The 19,166-nt window shown below is 36.4% G+C and overlaps 1 protein-coding gene across 1 annotated transcript in view; it reads left to right on the top strand.

Moving 5' to 3' along the window:
* Positions 1 to 7,261, top strand: part of Eph (Eph receptor tyrosine kinase) — a 287,254-nt gene extending 279,993 nt beyond the window's left edge. Inside the window, exon 18 of the mRNA XM_080272697.1 lies at positions 6,994 to 7,261. Coding sequence (XP_080128823.1) covers positions 6,994 to 7,261 — 268 coding nt within the window. The remainder of the gene's footprint in view (positions 1 to 6,993) is intronic.
* The last annotated feature ends 11,905 nt before the right edge of the window (positions 7,262 to 19,166 follow it).

Here is a 19,166-nt window from a genome sequence, read left to right as displayed (position 1 = left end):
TCGTAGGTAAGGTGAGAGAGGCATTCTTTGGATCAGATTTGGATTATACAGTATTTGATTTCCTACAAGGGGGTGTGGTTTGGTGTTTTTATTTTCGTTAGTCTAGCCATGGACCCCTTACATCTCAATGAGGTCCTTAAGGTATTGAGCCTTTTTTTTAATAGAAAGGTTGAAAAAATTAAGGTATTGAGCATTTTTTTTTAATAGAAAAGTTGAAATAATTTGGAAGCACCATAATGGGCTGTTGGGTACATCCTCTTTTTCATTCATATCATTGTCTGCTTTTGAATCTGTCTTCTGGACTGGATATTCAGGAGGTGAAGTGAAGGTTCTCTTATTGTTGCTGGTTCATTCACATCTCATGTACATCTTTCAGGCTCATGGAGTTGTTACCTCTGTTACTTATGTTTCTGAATGCTTCACTATGTTTATTTTGTCCCATCTTTTCATTGGTATGGTTTATAGTTTTTTTTTTCCTTCATCTTCTTCTTCTTAGCTCTTCTTTGTACATTCTTTGTTTTTAGCACTGAATTCTTTCTCTGATAGTTCTTTCCTCAGCTCTCTTTATTATACTTTTTGCATAATTGATTGCTGTCCTTGTCTGATTTTTCTTTTCTACATCTTCATCCCCTTTCTAGTTTCTTCTTTATTTTCATTTATTTGAACATATAGCCCACTTCTTCTTAACTGTTTTTCTAGTCTCATAATATTTTTTTCCGTTCAGCACTACATATATGTCTTGAGCCACTTCCATGTTATTCCCCATTAACCATTTTCAACTTACTTCCATTGCCACATATATAATTGAGCTTCTTACATATGGTTTCTGCTATCCTACATCCTTGAAATCTGCTTATTCCATCTTACCTCCTCTTCCTTAATTCCTTATCCTTATCCTAGCTAGAAGTGGCATCTATCCCTTACTATCTTCTCCTCCTCCTGTCCCCCTCAGACGGCCGGCCCCACAAAACCCCTACTATGCACCCGTCCTCATCCGACCCCAGTGGGCCAACTTTAACCAGGCTGCCTAAGCAGAAAGGTAAAGAGATGGAAAGCAGAGAAATGCATGGGAAGGGTAACTTGCAGAAAAAACGTCTAGAGGAATGACTATGCATTGAAAATTACAAAGCGGTACTTCAGTATTGCAAAGCCGAGTGTCATTTTGGGTCATGATATTGCCTGGTTTAAATATATTCATGTTTGTAGGTTGTGTAGGATCTAATTTATGGTGAGGTAGCAAAGTTTCTTTTGCCAAGGGTGCTGAATATGAAATAAGTTTGCAGAAATAAAACAAAATTTTTACAACTGTAGGGTAATACTAAAACCACTAGTGATTAATGGTTTTTGTACTTAACAAGGATTCTTGACGCTTCTTCTGCAAGGAAGGGTTGTTTGGAGCCTCCACCTGGCACTGTTACCTATATATAACCTCCAACTCATTTTTGTTGCATTACTTTAATGGCTTTGGTAGATTTGATATTGCCTGCATTTTGACCCTTTGACAAAAACTGTCACTTACAGCTAAAACCAGTACTGCAGAATAATTAGGAATACTTGAACAACACTGCTGACAAAGGCAAAAATGTCATGGGAATGTTTGGAATTACTTCTCATACTACTTAATTATTAGGCTACATTACTTGGTTAATTGTTAAGCTGCAGTTAACAAGATACTTTATTATCCATACTATAGGTTGGTCATTGTTAACCCTCAAGTACACTGACCCATAGTTATGTGTTATACAGTGGTACTTTCAGTAGCATGTCATTTTGTTGGACAGATTTGGACTGAATGATAAGAAAAAGTTTGACCTCCCTTTGCAAATGACAGTAAATTTAAGAGTATTGCAGTCCATACCGAGCATGACATTCAGGCAGATGTAGTTGGCTGTGTTGTGTGTGTTTTGTGAGTGATGTGTATGTTTTATTTGTGTGTGGTGTTTATGTGTGATTTTTGTGCTTTGTGTGTGATGTGTGTTTTGTGCCTTTTTTATGTTTTCTGTATTATATATACTGTATTTTGTGTGTGTGTGTGTGTGTGTGCGCATATATGCATTCAGTACTTTGTTGTTACTTTTTTGTCAGCAAAGTGTTTAGGGTACTTTTTGGGTACAGGTATAGGGGTAAAAATGGTTACCTTGGCTGAGTGGACTAGAGCAATTTAGACCTTTTTTTTACGTTTTTTTTCTGTATACACTCAACCCCCTGCTATCGCGCCTAATTGGTCACAGGAAACGCGCGTGATAGCTGAATGTGTGAGCGCTGAACTGAACAATCACTGGGAAAAATTCTAATTGGTTTTTCGGTGGCCCATTTTTCTAACTTTTAACCACTTTATGCCTACGATTTCCTGCCAATCTCTCTTCTAACATGAAATAAAGCATTATTTAATTAATAATAACAGTATAATGAATAAATAAACAACATAAAAGGCCATCAAACTTTTATAAGGATTACGGCTTGGGTGGTTTGATGGGTTCCGAGGCTTGGGAGTGGCTTAGTTGCCGCCAGATCTCTTTGGCTGTCTCCATTTCTTTAGTGTCCACAGCTAAAGGGGGTATCACATGGTACCTTATATCAGGAATGGCTGAGGAACATTTAAGTGGAACAAAACTTGGACGCTATCACACACGTTCCTCACACTGTCGTCAGAGCCCCGTCTCAGTTGTAAACACGTGATTACTTTATTGACATCACAGTTTTTTCGGCATAAGAAATATTAACTCTTTATAAAGGTTTCAAAACGATTGATATTTATTCTAAAATACAATATTAATAAGTATTCAGCGTAAGGCTAAATTTCAATGCTGTAGTACGATATATTCTTTCGAGCCGAATGGGTTTTGGTCACTGTTTTGCCCGTCGTGTCCTTGGCAGGAATCCGTTCAGATGCATTCCAAATGCCCGTGCTATAATCGGGAATTTTACCACGTTACCGTTCCGATTAACCATCGTATCCTCTGCAAACCTCGTATGAAGTGCCGTGTGAATAAGTTTCGCTTAGCCTGTCTTCAAACTCGACGCGTGATAGCGGTCTTGGGGTGCGTGATAGCATGTATGGTTGTGCATTTGATGTGTGCGTGATAGCAGATAAGCGTGATAGCTGAACGCGTGATAGCAGAGGGTTGAGTGTAGTTATAGTGCAGTTTTTTGCAGCAGGGCACCCAGACAAAATTAGTTAAATGCTTTACTGGAGGTACCACTGTATTCAATATTCAGTGTATGTTAACCTTTGGGATATACCTTTCTGGTGGGCATAGTATGGAAGCCTTAGATTCATTTTGCCATTACCATCTCCAGAGAGGATTGATATTTTTATGTTAATTAATAATATATGAGAAAGTAGCAACAAGGTTGTACTGTTGTGTTGTGAATAAAATTATAATTTTTCACAAATCTTCAACTCACTTTTTCACCAGGAAAGTTTTTTCTTTCCTCATAAGGTACAGGCACAGGACTTTCTAAACTAATTTATAGGAGGGAATATATAGACATTCTCATGGTCTTGGGACAGCTATAGACACTGCAAAGAGATGACTATGTTCCACCAGACATTTAAGTTGCACATGGTACAGTGTGATTGTTATGAATATATATACAATATTTAAAAATAAATTCTGTGAAATGTATTATCACTTTCTGATTCCACCCATTCTCCAGCTCACCCCCTAGTGGCATTCTTGTCAAGCTGTCAGAGTCATTCATGCAGATTCTCCAGAGCTTTTCTGATTCAGGGTATCTTCTGTTGTTTTAGGAGTGTTAATTATTTTGTGAGCATAATTTACATGTTGGAGTCATCCATGTACAGGGGCATTCAAAGAATGGTTGTGCATTTAAAACTTTGATGCCCCAGGACATTTAAAGAACAGGAAATTGTTAATGCATCAGACAAACTTGATGCCTTTTTGGAAAGAAAATTTACATAAACATATCTCTCACCCACGTGTCCTATAGAGTTAATACATACTGTACATAATGTACAATGTATGTATTATTTTATTTGTATTTTATCCAAACTTTTTCACAGTTCTTTTGCAACTGATGCTTAATATTCATATTTCCTGTTGTGCATTTGGTAATATTTGATCATTTGTATTTCTTATATATCCATCATTCCTGCAAGCAAGTGCTATATGACATGGATAGGCTATTGCATATTGGTGTAAGATGGCAGTGTCTGCTTACAAGTAAAGAATTCACCTTATCAGAAAAACATCTGCAACACTGGTAAGCTGTGTAGGTAGGGAAGTTTTACTGTACGCAGTATTTCCTGCTGTACAAGGCAGATTGCTGCATTATAGACTAAAGTAAGGTTTGGTCAAAGGTTTAAAATTTGCCTTTCTATATGGAAGGCTGATTCATTTGTGCCTTTGTGTATGCTTGTGTGGCAATGTTTCTTTCATGTTTCTAGACTTACTTGATTACTTCTGCATGTCCTTTATTAATTAGCTCATTTAATCCTGTTCTATACATTTCCTCCTCTCCCTTGTTATGTACCATATTTTCACTTTTACATAGATGTCTGGAATAGGGTTAACCTTTAAGCACCATAGTACAGTACAGTATACAGTACACATACAGTACTGAACCCCTCACCCAACTTCACCATATTCACTTCCTTCGCCTTTATCTGTCATTCACCCATTACCATTCGTACTATATACAGTATTTTCAGTATTCCTTGGTGAGATTAAACTGCTGTGATTTGTTCCCTTGTGTATAGTGATAAAATTCCCTGAACCCTAGATGTAATGACAGTAGTTGTGAATGTTAAAAGCCATACCACTTTATCCCAGGTGTCTTGACCCTTCTATTATAGTCTGTTACCGTAAGTTTGGGAGGGGTTGCTTGTATCCTGACTCTGAAGTAAGATGTTCCATGGATATTTGTATAACTAATGCAGAACAGATCCATTGTTATGTGAAGCATTTTTATTAATATAGTCCCTACAATTTCAGTAATTCAATATATATATATATATATATATATATATATATATATATATATATATGTGTGTGTGTGTGTGTGTGTGTGTGTGTGTGTGTGTGTGTACAGTATATAGTATAAAATGTTAAAAGCAAAAAATGTATATATATAAATATAGATGGAGGCCTCCACTTTACGAATGGGTTAGGTTCTTGAAAAACCATTCGCTAAGCGATATTTCGTTGTGCGAACCCATTATAACATGGGTTAAATAGAGTTTGGTTTTAGGACCCTGATTTTTCCCCCATCCACCTGTACTGACTCCCTTTTTACTCAATCTGAATCAATATTGTGTATTTTGTGACTCCATCACAGGGTCACGAGCTTGGCTGGCCATTTTAGCCTGCAGAGACGATGTATTTACCCCTGCCTTCTTGATAGCCTCTGCTGGTTTAAAAATTGTAGAAACCATTGATGGCACCAGGCCATGGTGTCGAGCTATGTTGTTTGTCTACTCACAGCGCTTGTGCCTCCTTATTATATCTATTTTCACATGAAGAGTAAGGCTCTTCCTGGCAGACTTAGCGACTTGTTTGCTGGAGCTTGTAGCAGGGTGTTTGGGCAGCACGATGACAAAATAAATGTTGCATATGTGGCGGCGAGGTACTGTACTGTTTTGGATGGTACACACCATCCAAAACAGTACTGTACTGTTTTGGATGGTGTGCATTTTCTCTGGTATTGGCATTATGGTGGAATCAGCCAACTGAGAGGGCACTCAGTTTAAAATTGTCCATGGGAAAAACTTCTTTAAGGCGAATTTTGGCATTCGTTAGGTGAGCAAAGGGTAGCAAAACGCAATCATTGTTAAAGTGAATTTTCATTGTATGGTCGTAAGGCGGGGGTCGCCTGCATATATTAAGCAAAAAGGTATCAGTTACTTGGAAGAAAAGATTCAGTAATTGATTCCCAGATTTTAAAAATATATTCTTTATTCTCATCTCATCAGCCATTTGAGTGTCCGCTGCAGGACCATCCTATCCCGACCGAAGTTGGGATGATACAGCCAATGTATCTCTACCAAGTGACTTTGGCGGTCTGGTAGAGATTGTATGTAGGGTGAGATGTGCTTGTAAGTGTAATTGAAGTATTGGAGTGGCTTTGGATGTGTGTGTAGTCTGTGAACCAAGTGTAATCGGCCTGCACAAGCCGACTGGGTGCAAGCATACTTTATAGTATGCGACAGTGGTTCAACCACAGCACCCCTTATGTCCGCCAAGCAGTGCATGGCCAGAAGAACGCTCCCAAAGTTTATTACCCTGGCGGGGCCGAACCCTCATTCTTCAGTGTATGAAAATGCACACTTTACCACTGTACCACAGAGGCTCCTATTCTTTATTAATGAAAAATATATACAGGGATGTTCAATCAAAGAAATGTACAAGAAATCAGAGATATATTTTCCTCCCACTCAGGGAAATCAGTAGTTTAAGAACATGGTTTTCATTGCTTTGGAATTTGTTTTTTGTATTAATACAGACTGTGATTGTATCAAGTATGTCAGTGCATTAGATACATGAAATTACGGATCTGTAATAATTATTTGGAAATTGTCACTGAATTAAGAACACTTCAGTATTTTGTAGGAGACAACAAATTATCACATTGAAACTTAGACTGTGCAGTATTACTGTAATGCTTTGTTAAAGCTCTGTTAATTTGTAATAAATTCACTCATGTATATGCTGCTCACTTTGCTTCATGACTGATTATTGATGAAAAGAACTGAATAACTGATGTATTTATGGAAAGGCAAATAATTTTTCCTGGAAATTAATAAGTGCTTTAATTTCTCTGCTTTGCATCTCACAGTTTTAGTACAGTAACATTATCATATATATGTTAATATATTGATATGTTTCATTATAAGAATATGTACTGGTTTAGCATATGCAGTATAACTAATGTTTTGTTTATATGTTTGATCTAAATGCTTATATTTTTATTATTGTTTTGTATATGTAATAATATTGAATGTGGATTTCATGTTGTCTCTGATGCCCACAGGTGCACGACAGCACTGGGGTTGGACTCTGTCGACTTGACACAGCTTAGCTCTGTGGAAGACTGGCTGGCCTCCCTCAAGATGAGTCGCTATGTTGACAACTTCCAGCGAGCAGGTGTGACACAGCTAGAGTCTGTGGCACGCCTCAACCAGCATGACTTGACACAGCTGGGCATTACTCTTGTTGGCCACCAGAAGAAGATCTTGCAAAGCATACATGCTCTCCGCACCCAGCTCGATGTCAACATGTCCGAAGGATTTTTGGTATAGTGGGCCTTGCTGCCTGTTATACAGACTGTCACAACAGATAGTTATAATTATTTGAAGTACTGTACTGAGATTCTGTCATAAGGGTTCTTGATTTAGTGGACCTTGTCCTTTCTTATAAACTGTGAAGTAAGAAACTGACAGTGATGTCAGAAGTGCAAAAATAATGTCAGAGAGGGTCATGGTACAGTTGGGCCCAAACATCAGTCCACTTTGCTGCTCCAGCTTAAATTCTATATCAGAGATTGGTAGTATCATGCCTCATACACCTTTACTTCACTTAATTGCATCAGAAAATCTGAAATATTTGGGAAATCCGGTTTGGTAGTGGCACAGAGTTTTGTGAGCAACCATTCATGTGGAACGATGAATATGGAAAAGTAAAACAGAAAAAAAGTGATGTGGACAAATGTGGCAAAACCCATATATTGCAGTGTGAATATTATAATGAGTGATGATAACCTAGAGAGAAATAGTGTGTGAAGGCCAGGACCAGTATTTTTTTATTTTATTTAACTGCAATAAAGAGGTTTTGTCTATTTAAATGACTGATTCTCTTTCAGTGATATATAATGGTTGAAATACAATATTAAGCTCAAGATTTCAGTAAAGCTTACTAGATAATCCAGGCAAAAGTGAAGCAAGGGGACAAAGAAAACATTTGATCAAGATAAAACAGAACAGCAGATTGATGTGGAGCTGGAATAAATGCCATCGCCATGATACCAATGCAGAACCCTTCCACCTTACCCTCCTTACTTGTGATATATTTTCCGTGGCATGTGATGAGAGAGACATTGAGCTGAGGTGTGCTGGTGTGTGTGTGAGTGCTGAGGGGAGTAGCCTGTTGAATGTGCTACTATTGAAAGCCAATGTAAAAGAAATCAATCATTGTTGCATAAACCAGGCTGTCACTTGTTGCCACTCCCCTTGTACTCCCTTTTGCTCCCTCAAAGCCCTCCTGCTCTCAAGGAAACTTTTTAAAACCTTTAGGGTAACTTGTTGATATATATATTGCATTCGCTGCCAGACCTTATTCTGCCAAAGTCTAGTATTGGTGTTGTCTTCTTCTTCTGCCTCCCTTTCTTGAATGAAGCTCCCTGAGAGACTTCAGTTTAAAAAGCTTATGCCAGCATATCGAAAGACTACGTAGTAAGTGTATGATGAAGTGATACATGGCATGTGCTTGAAGTGTATACCCCCATACAATGACATGGTGAAAATTTGGGGAAAGCTCTTCAATGTGTATAGTATAAGAAAGTAAGGTGACTCATTTCCTGTGCCAGAGAAGCTATCAAGTAGCGGCTTATTTTTAAGGGGGGCCCTGTCAGTCTCTGGAGAATTTAACTGGAGATCTTAAGATGTAGATGAATTACTGAGAAAGATGAGTAACTCCCTCCTGATGCACATATCAAACACTTTTTAATCCCAACATGTGAACATCCGGCCATTTTCCTCTCTTTCCACTCCTATGTCCTTCTCATGTCCTCCCTGACTCCCTCCTCCTCTTTCCTTCCCCAAAACTGCTATAGTCACACTGCCTTGTTGTCGCCCAGTGTCACATTGCTTGCAGTGGTTGGGAGTGGTTGGGTAGTGTCAGGAAATTCTTTCCAGTGTACAAGGTCTTGAAATGTAAACTTATCTGGCAAAAGTTGATCAAGTAGCATGTAGCTTAAAATTGTCATCAGACCAAAATTCAAGTGTAGTGGAACTCCTTGAACTCAGAGATACTCTTAGCAAAACTTTTTACCATGTTTTTTTTTTTTTTCTAAAGCAGTCATCTCATGGCTGATTTACACTATATGGTCAAGTTTTTAAAAATGTTTTTTTGTAATGCCATCTCATTTATTCAGGCCATTCATCATGTATCAAGAATACAGTGCCACCCCATTTTTGTAAGCATATTATTATTCATGCATCATATTTACTGAAATACACTTTTAATCAATAACACTGATAATAAAACTGGAAATATATTCCAAAATGTTGTGTTTTGTACATAGTATAATTACTGGAACATAATAATTTATGTTTTTTTTAATCCAAATTTCTTTATAAAAGTAAGTCTGGTATTACCCAATATTCTTGTTGTGGAGTTATGGCACGTTTGACTTGTGCTACAATATGTATAGTACTGCAGTGCATTATATTTCATATAGCTATGATTGCAGTACTATCTACAGTATGTATATACAGTACTGAGGTGAATCCCTCAGAACTACTCTGACCCATTTTACAGGGAAAACAAACATAATGCTCAAAACAGTTACAAAGATATATACAGTGAGCCCCTAAGTTTCGCATCGAATTGTTACCATGAGGTTGGCACAAAACCTGAATTTTGCGAACTAAAAAGTATTAATTCAGTGGTAAAAAATATGATTGGTTCTAGAGCTCCTCCCAAAGACATTCTTTTTCTCATTTTTGATACAGTTCTCATAAAACTGGACACCGGAATAACTGACAGCAATGTGAATATGATAAAAATATTAAGAAACATTAAACAAATGAATCACCAGCCTGAACAATCTTTGTCTTATCCTCTACCAAAATCTTTTTCTTCTTCACACCGACTCGATACTCACGACGTTCTTTTCTGTTTTTGCCTCCATCCTTTGAACTTCCCAATATTTCACCATCACCAGAATTACCTGGTTCTCCAATGAAAGAAGAGGAAGCCATAATGCAGTCCAGGTAGACCACTTGAGAACAATAGCTGAATGAAGGGAAAGGCAAAAAAAGTGACCACAGCTGCGATCACTACCAGAGCACCACACAGTCTGACAGTTGGTGGGAACTATGAAAACATCATGGTGGACAACAGCTGACTATCGCCTTGCCTGCTGGTGCCCCATATTTTGACACAAAAGGTGAATTCTTGATCGTGAGACATAAGTTCTTGAAAATTTTGGGCTTTTCTGTGAAAGGTAAATTCGCGAATCCAAATCACGCGAAACATAAGGGTTCACTGATATATATATATATACAGTATATACATACATACACATACAATCAAGTAGCGGCTATTTGATTCCTACGCTCCTCATGGAACAACACTGGATTAGATGATGAATGAATGAATATATTTGATGACGAGCACTTTGTATACATTATTATCATCAGATATGGGCCAAAGCCTGCCTTTTGGCTTCAAAGCAGATTCTGAAGCCATAGAATTTCATGAAGCCAGAGCCAAACCAGTTAAACAGTTTGTCATCAAGCTGAAGCTGAAGCCTCACAAAAATGTATGAAGTCAAAGCTGAAGCCAGTTTCAAGCCACAAACACCTTTGGTAACCAGGCAGACAAAAATCAGGCTATAAAGGGAAGCAAGTAATTTTAATTGTTTTTGTACACATGATAAGTTATCTTTATAACGTAGTATGCATTTAATGGTATAAATCTGAGATGTTCAGGAAAATTATACAACATATTAAGTGTCCTCATTAATGTCATATGATTGCTGACCCCAAAAGATTTTCAGCTAAGCATGTGTATCTTCAGAACATAGAAAATTATGGTTTTAAATTAAAACCCTTTGCAGTAACTGACAATTTAATAATCTGCTTTGGATACAAAATAAGTTCAAAAATTATATAATCAGTATTGATTAAACTTTACAGCATAGCTGTGTTTATCTAAGTGATATGCAATTACCATATATACAGCATTTTAAAATAAGCATGAGTATCCTCAGAAAATAGGAAGATAGTTTTGAAATTAAACACCTTTGCAGTAACTGACATTTAATGACTATATTATGTAAAATAAGGCCTCAAAATTAATAAAGTCGGCACTGTTATAACTCACCATTTTCATCATAAAAAAATATATATATATATATTAAAGAAACTGTAACTGACAATGAATTAAAGAGAAAATAAGTTACTTATCACACTGGGACAAATCTTAACAGCTTGACATTTAGAAACTTAGCACAGTATTGCTTCAAATCATCATTAGCTTTTCAAAAGTTTGGTCTGTAAGGCAACAACTTTTTGGCTGAAATATCATTGCAGTAATACTAAACAGCAATCTTTGTGCAGTAGTTAACACTTTTTTTCTCAGTTCCCAGATCTTCATTTCACGATCTTGTATGCTTAGATATACTTATCGACATTCTCATCTCACTTGCTCTGAAGAGTGATTAGACATACAGTACAGGGGAGTATTTCTTTCTTGATCCTGGTGCATGCAGTTGGGGCTGGAGCAAGCCCCTTGGCTTTGAAGTCAAACCCAAAGCCCTTAGAAAGCTATGATGCTGAAGCCAAAGCCAAATAGTGTAAAAGTTCTGATGCTGAAGTCATAGCCTGGAAATTCTGATTTTGTAAAGCCGAAACTGAGGCTGGCTTTTGCACCAAGTCTGGTTATTTTTTTATTTTTTTTATTGTTATTATTATCATTATTATTATTATTATTATTATTTATTTCATCCATAATTTTTATATATTACATACCTTGTATTCATTTTCTGTAAGCAGAGCTGTAAAAAAGTGTTTGAGAATTTTGGAAAATTTAGTTTGAGTTTCTTACTATCATGAAAAACTTGATGTGGTGCACTAGCAGTCATTTTTGGTTGGGGGAAAATAAGCAGTACTTTGTCCTGATTTTTTTTTTTTTTTCTCTCCAGAGTTTACCCACCTCATCACAAATGTCCACATAAAAATAAATAAGTAAATGTTAACTACCATTCCAGGCTCACTCACACAGCCACTTCCCAACCCAGCAGAATTAATCATCTTCTCCTGGCCCTTGTCAAATGGTAACCTGCACTGACCCTTTTACTGCACAGGAATTGTGTTCAGTCAGCCTCTTAGTCACTTTTGATTGCATTATGTTTTATACTTTTTTTTTTTTTTTTTTTTTTTTTTTTTTTTTCCAACACCAGAAACAAGATTTAAGCTGCTAGCACATGATACCACAAATAAGGTGGCAAGCACAACAAGCAGTACATGTATGCAGTGAACAGTTTTTATTTCCAGCCAAACCTCTATTACAGCAGTAGCTGTTCTATTCAGAGTATCCTGCACAAAATTCCTCCCTCCTTGGACAGAATGTAACCTGAATTCATCATTGTCGAATATTTTTTACTGCTTTTTATCAAACATCATTTTTATTTATTATAGTCACTGCATATTTATCATTTGAAAAATATTCTTGTATTGCTAGTTTACTGAAATATGGTAATGGTAATATTGTATTGTTGATATTATTTTTGATGCATTTCTTCACAAGAGCCATGCAAGGCAATATTCCTGGTTCAGAAAGGTATGTTGATGATTAGTTTGGAGACAGTATAAAATAAAATACTGTACAGGTAATTATAATCCATGGAGGCAGAGGTTTATGTTAATATCCAATTCCAAAACTGCTCTATGATTGGTGTCCATGATAGCACGTCATGTTCTTCAAGCACTGCATGATGTAGTCGCCTTCTTCTCTGTCAAGTATTCTGGCTATGACAGTGTTGCACGCCTGACTTTGCATTGTCTACTGTCCTCAGCCAGATCTGGAAGAAAAACAGAGTTCTATGAAGAAGAAGGTGTACTGGATATGTGGAATGCTATGTGGTAGGGAAAGCTATCCATCCTTCAGGTTTTGTACTGCCACTGCCCTATGTTCTGTGAATGAAATAATTTGTGTGGTAGCAGCTTTAGTGTATGTTAATTGTGGAGTATACCAACATCCTAAATTGACTGGTGTACAGTAATATTATGTTTATTTAGTATGATCAGAGATGCCCATGTATTTGTGAAGGCCAAAATAAGTGCATGTTTGTATCCTTTTGTAAGTTGTTGGAGAAAGCAAAAATATTTTTTTTTTTTTTTCTTCTTGTTTTGGGTACATGTGTGAGGACTAGATAATCAAAATTTTGTAGACCTTATACTTAGCAATAGGAATTTCTACAAAGAGGTAATATAGCACCAAGCAATACAGATATAAGAAATGTGTATGTTGCTATGTTGTTACTGAAATAATGATGACTATCAATCAAAACAAAACAAAAAAAAAATCCTTGATTGTGTAGGTAGTTATTTTCTTACATTACTTCATAATAAGAGTTTTAACAGAAGTCTTAATAAAATACTTATAGATATAAGTCCCACTGGCAAAGGAGGTAGGAATGAAGGAAGGAGCAAGCGTGTATTTCCTATAGTGGTGAAGTTCCGCGTGTGATAATTTTTGGATTCTTGTACTGTACTGTACTGTTTTTGGAAAGTGAAGGGGAGGGAGACTGAAGTGTGGCGGAGTTGGTCCAGATGCGCACTTTTTGTTCCCACAGAGGGCCAATCTTCTCTCACATTTTGGAGCCCCTCTCATGTCTACGGCTAAAAGAGTCAGGGTGCTTGCCGCTGTAATTGTTCCTATTAAGATGTAATTCAGCTTGCATGATGCATAACAAGTTTATTAAGCCTTTGTATAATTTTTCTCAAATAGCACCAAAATATAAATGCAGTTTTTTAGTTTGCCCATCTTTATGTTTGCCACATCTTCTCTGGAGGCCTCTCTCTCTTTATGGTTCTTTGTGGACAGTACTGTATTTGCTGCTTGGTATCTTTTTTAAATTTCTGCTATAGGAGCATATTGTTGTTTATTTGGTTATCTGACAGATGCCTCAGGGCGACTACTTTCACTGCCTCATTGACAGTTCCGAGAATCAAGCAATCGTCCAAACAGTTTAGAGGGAGGCACTGGGACACATGGCTGGTTGAGGAAGGCAGGCAGGCCAGACAGGTAGAACAATAGAGAATATATGCAGGGAATACTGTGGTGTTTTTCATGCACCACATGTAGCCTTTGGGACACATTTTTTCTGATACTGTATATGGAGAGATGTTTTCAGCGTATTCATTGTGTTTGGCCAGAAATGCATAAGATAAAGTTGGCTTGCCTGTCTGGCACTGAAAATCCTTCCAGTTCTCGGCAGATGTGAATGCCATGCCCTCAGCTGTTGTTTTGCTTTGTGGCCAGCGCCCTGACTCAACCCCATAAGAGAATGTGTCTTATTTTCTTACTGACGTAGATTGTCAGCGGTCAATTTACTTTTCTGCGTGTCTTCTACATTTAAAAATATCAGCAGCCTGTAATTTCTGTGACAAATTTTCCCATTGCTTTAATGGGAAACTGCGATAAACATTATAAAAATGAACAAAAAAGAGACAATGCTGTGTATTATTATAGTAGACAGCTGGACATTTTGTAGTCTAATACACATACATACTCTTCGCTACCTTGCTGGAAAACTTCTGAGAAAAGGCAGAATCAGCTTTTTTTAATGTGAAAAATATAAAGGTTAAAACTAAAGGTTTGGAATAGTTTGTAAAGTCTTTCTCTTTAGTTTGTCACGGGAAGGTCACAAAGAATCTGCAAAGAGCAAGGAGAATGTAGCGTAATTGTTTTATATTGTTTTATTTATTGAGCTGAGGAAGCATTGCTAGAAGAGCGTATGTTGTGTACCATAGTGTTGTATAAAGTTTGTATAATAGCCAAGAAAATATTTTATATTTTTAGTTGGTAAGGTATGAGATCTCCAATTTTTGAACTCCAATTTCTTTACATTTGTTTTTTGATCATTTGAATGTGAAAGTGTGACTTGTTTTCCTCTATTTGGTTAATGCAGATGGCCAAGAAGTGCCAGCCAAGCACATGAAAGCAAGGGAACATTGGGGTATCAGTTAGTAAATGAAGAAAAATAAGAGGGATCCAAAGTTACCTGTCATACCCTGTTTCATGTTCCCATGCTCTTGAAGTTACATATTTTTTGTATATATGATTCTGTAGGCATTTTCAGTCCTTTTGTCAAGTGTCATGAACTCTTATTTGTGTTTCCTCCTGTATGTACCAAGAGAATAGATACAAATTCTTATATTGATTGTATATTATGAGCGTTCTTTTGCTAATACTCAAAATATGTTGAACTCGTTTTTAACTTTTGTTCCGTGATTTCATGTATATTGCTTCAATTATGAATTTTAGTTGAGATAACACAAGTTTAAGTCCAGTATACCAGTATCTGTCAGTTTGAGCAGAATGCATTGAAGGCAGTTATTAATTATGCATATTATTATCATTATTATTTTCTGTATTATTATTCCCATCATCCCCCAACCTACAGTGAGTCAGTTAATAATTTATATACATATTATCCTACTTTACATCCCAGCAACCCTTCTACAATTCCTCTCTGAGCTTCGTAAAGTAAACCATTTTATTCTACCGCATTATCTTGATGTCCCATGATTCTAGGCTCAAAGGTTGGCTGGACTCTATATAGGGATGCGAACAACAGCTGTATATTGTAGCTCTTTCCTAGTCATATCTATTATTCTCTTCCCAGTCACAGGGGGAAAGTGGGCTTGGCTATGGTTCTGCTGTGCTTGTGATGGTGACAAACTTGCTTATACACTGTGTTTTTACCTTGTTTAATGGATTATTTAATTTATGATGAAGTATAACTGCTGTTATACATTATAACACTTAACAGGTTGGCTGATTCTCCATGACAGGTAATGTATACATATTGCCTCTTCTATATGCAGTGATTGTAATTACTGTACTGACCTTATTACAGTGGTCAGCATTTTTGTCTCTTAACTTTTTAAAATTTTAAACATATTAAGTAATATAACTTCGCTTGACAGCCTGAGGAATTATTAATCTTTTATAGGGTGAAATTTAAAGAATATCCATAAACAGCACTTCATTAGTATTTTTCTAAATCAGGTATAGGCTGTGAGCATAGAGCACTTTGTACCAGTATCAGTGAAAGCTAGAAATTGTTGTCTATTGAAGTTGTACCCTGATCACTATAGTAATGAGATCAGTGCCTAGAAACCAGCAAGCAGAGAACTTTTAGCTATCCTACATAAGGGACAAATATAAATAAAAGTGCCCAGGATTTATTTGTGAATAATAGTGAGTGATATTGTATGTATATTTTGAGTTACATGTATGAAAATTACTGTTCCCAGAAAAATTTTCTATAATTGTGGATGTTTTAGATTGATTATGATGTACATTTTTTAATCATTGGTATGTAAAAAAAAAAAAAAAAAAAAAAAAAAAAAAAAAAAAACCTGGTGCCTCTCTTGTCCCTGTCCCAACCCTGTGACACCATTTGCTGACATGTTTGTATTCTGTTTATTCCTAACCTTTCAAAGCAGTTGTACATGCAGGCTCTTTGTGTTATAATAAATTAACAAAATGGGAGGTTACGTTTACTTGTAATATCCATGACATTGAATGTTATGATTTTGTTGCATAGAAATTAAGATTACCTCTGTCACACTTGGGAGCATTTATCCTTATGGGACAGTTCCCAGTTGCATGCAGGGAGACCAACAGTAGGCTTTTGTGCTGTATAATGATTAGTACATCAGTCCTTTTGCACTCATACTTTTTGTAGATACCTGGTGGTTGAGTCAGTTCAGGCACTCAACTGTTGCTCACATAATACTGCTGAAGGGATGAGCAACTGGTCACTTGCCTTAAATATATACAGTAAACCCTCAATATATTGAACCCTATTTTAACAAATTTCAGTTTTAACCACCACCAAATGTTATGTCTATTTAACGAATTTTGTTCGGTAAAAGAATGGATGCATGGAAACACTAGCCAGCGTGGCAGGTGTGCGTGGACACACACACACACACACACACACACACACAGGGATTCAAGCTAGGTGGACGTGTGACACCGGCGCTCCGTACCAAATCATCACAGCCAGTGGCATTACCTAAATAGTATCTTGTATGAGTCAAGCTCAGTACAGGTTAGACTAAATGATTGTTCATTATAAAAAGGAAAAAAATAATAAGTTTCAACAAGACTTGTAAAAACAGGAAATAGAACCAAGACGAAAGAATACACTGAGTCATCTCTAAGGTTTGTTTACAACAAGACAGAGATTGTAAGTATATGCTTTGCACTTTAAGTATTGCAAAATGGATACATACTTCAGTAAAACAAATTTGGAAAAGAAAAGGGATAAAGGTAAAAAGCAAAATGATGATTTCTACCAAGAACTGGTTGAAGTAGAGACCCACAATAGACTGGTTGAACGTGTAAACAAACTAGAAATGGCTTTCAAAAATGAAATTGATGAAATAAAGAAGCAGATGCACTTGCAAAAGGAAGAAATAGAAAAACTAGGAAGGGAGGCCAATAAGAAAGACACAACCATCAGTGAACTAACCGTGGAATTGAGTACACTTAGGAAGAAAATTAGTGAAATGGCAAGTACAGTAGTCAATCACGAGAGTGTTATGGAAGAGTTCAAAAATGACACAGAGACAATTAGGCAAGTTAGCAGTCTTATTGACCAGAGCAGTGATATTGAGGAGAAGATAACACAAGTAAATGAAGCTGTGCAAAGCTACAAAAATGATGTAGAAACCACGTATGCAGAAATGATGAAAGTAAAGAGAGACTTAGAAACAAGGGTGGAGGAAAAAAGCATTAAAAAGGAGGTGAAAAGAATAATCCAAAACAATCCAAAGTTAGTCAGAGATTCAGTAGAGATAAACAAATCAATAGTAATCACTGGTATAGAAGAGGATGAAGTTAAAAACAAGATCACAAGAGACAAAAAGGAGATGACAAATGTAATGAGCTTACTGAAAGAAGTATCAGAGGAAATCTGTAGTAAAGACATAGAGGAACACAAAAGGTTAGGGAAATACGAGAAAAGCAAGACAAGACCTCTAAAGGTGACTTTCCAGAGTGTAAACACTGTGGAAGAGATACTAAAAAATGCAAAGAATCTTAAGGAAAAAGAAGAGTTCAAAAATGTATGGATAAAAAGATGCCTAACACAAGAGGAAATGGAATTACTGAAAGAGAAAAGGGAGGAAGCAAAAACAAAAAATAAGGGAAGATCAGAAGAGGACAAGAAGAAATTTTTTTACAAAGTACAGTAATAGGATTGCAGGTACGAAAGTGGTACACAAACAGGATGGAAGAAAAAGGAGGAAGGTAGTAGAACCATGTCAGGACAAGTATATAAACAAGATGATAAAGTTGATGTACTCAAATGTGGATGGAATGGTATCTAAATTACTAGAGATGAATGATTATGTCAGAGAAAATGAACCACAAATAATATGCCTAACTGAAACAAAATTAATACCAAGGATATCAAATGACATACTAAACTTAGAGGAATACAATATATGGAGAAGAGACAGATATTTAAAAAAAGGAGGAGGAATTATAATATTAACTAAGAAAAATCTAAAAGTCAAGGAAATAAAACTAGATATACCATCACAAGTAGAACTGATTGCAGTAGAGATCGACACATCTGAAGGTAAAGTAATTGTAGCAAATTTGTACATGCCACCCAGATCAAACACATGGGAAAGAGACGAATATGAGGACCTGGCAGAGAGTACAATTCAGAGTGTAAGATCATTGCTACATAAAATGGAAGAGAAATCGGAAAGAATTATACTAACTGGGGACTTCAATACAAATATAAATTGGAATACTCTAGATATAAATAGCCAAGAAAGCTGTTGGGACCAAAAGCTCCTGGATCTCGTACAAGAGTTTTTCTTAACGCAACATGTGAGGGAAACCACCAGAAAAAGAGGACTTGATGTACCTTCAGTGCTAGATCTAATATTTACAAGGCAAGAAAATGATATTGACAGTTTAATATATCACCCTCCACTCGGCAAAAGCGATCATGCAGTACTAAACTATAACTTCAGGATAGCATATGACATAGTAAACAGCAATGATTGTTACAAAAAGAGCCTAAACTATAAAAAGGGAAATTATCAAGACCTAAAGAAGTATTTTTTAGAAGTTGATTGGGAAAATGAGCTTAGAGGACAAGATTTAAATGCTGTTTATAAAAAATTTTGTGAATTTTATGAAATAGGAGTCCAGAAGTACATCCCA

This window comes from Coenobita brevimanus, chromosome 51 (assembly GCF_032717465.1).
Source record: "Coenobita brevimanus isolate Jiangsu-jjx chromosome 51, ASM3271746v2, whole genome shotgun sequence".
Classification (NCBI taxonomy): Eukaryota; Metazoa; Arthropoda; class Malacostraca; order Decapoda; family Coenobitidae; genus Coenobita; species Coenobita brevimanus.
This window is presented reverse-complemented; position numbering and strand designations above follow the sequence as displayed.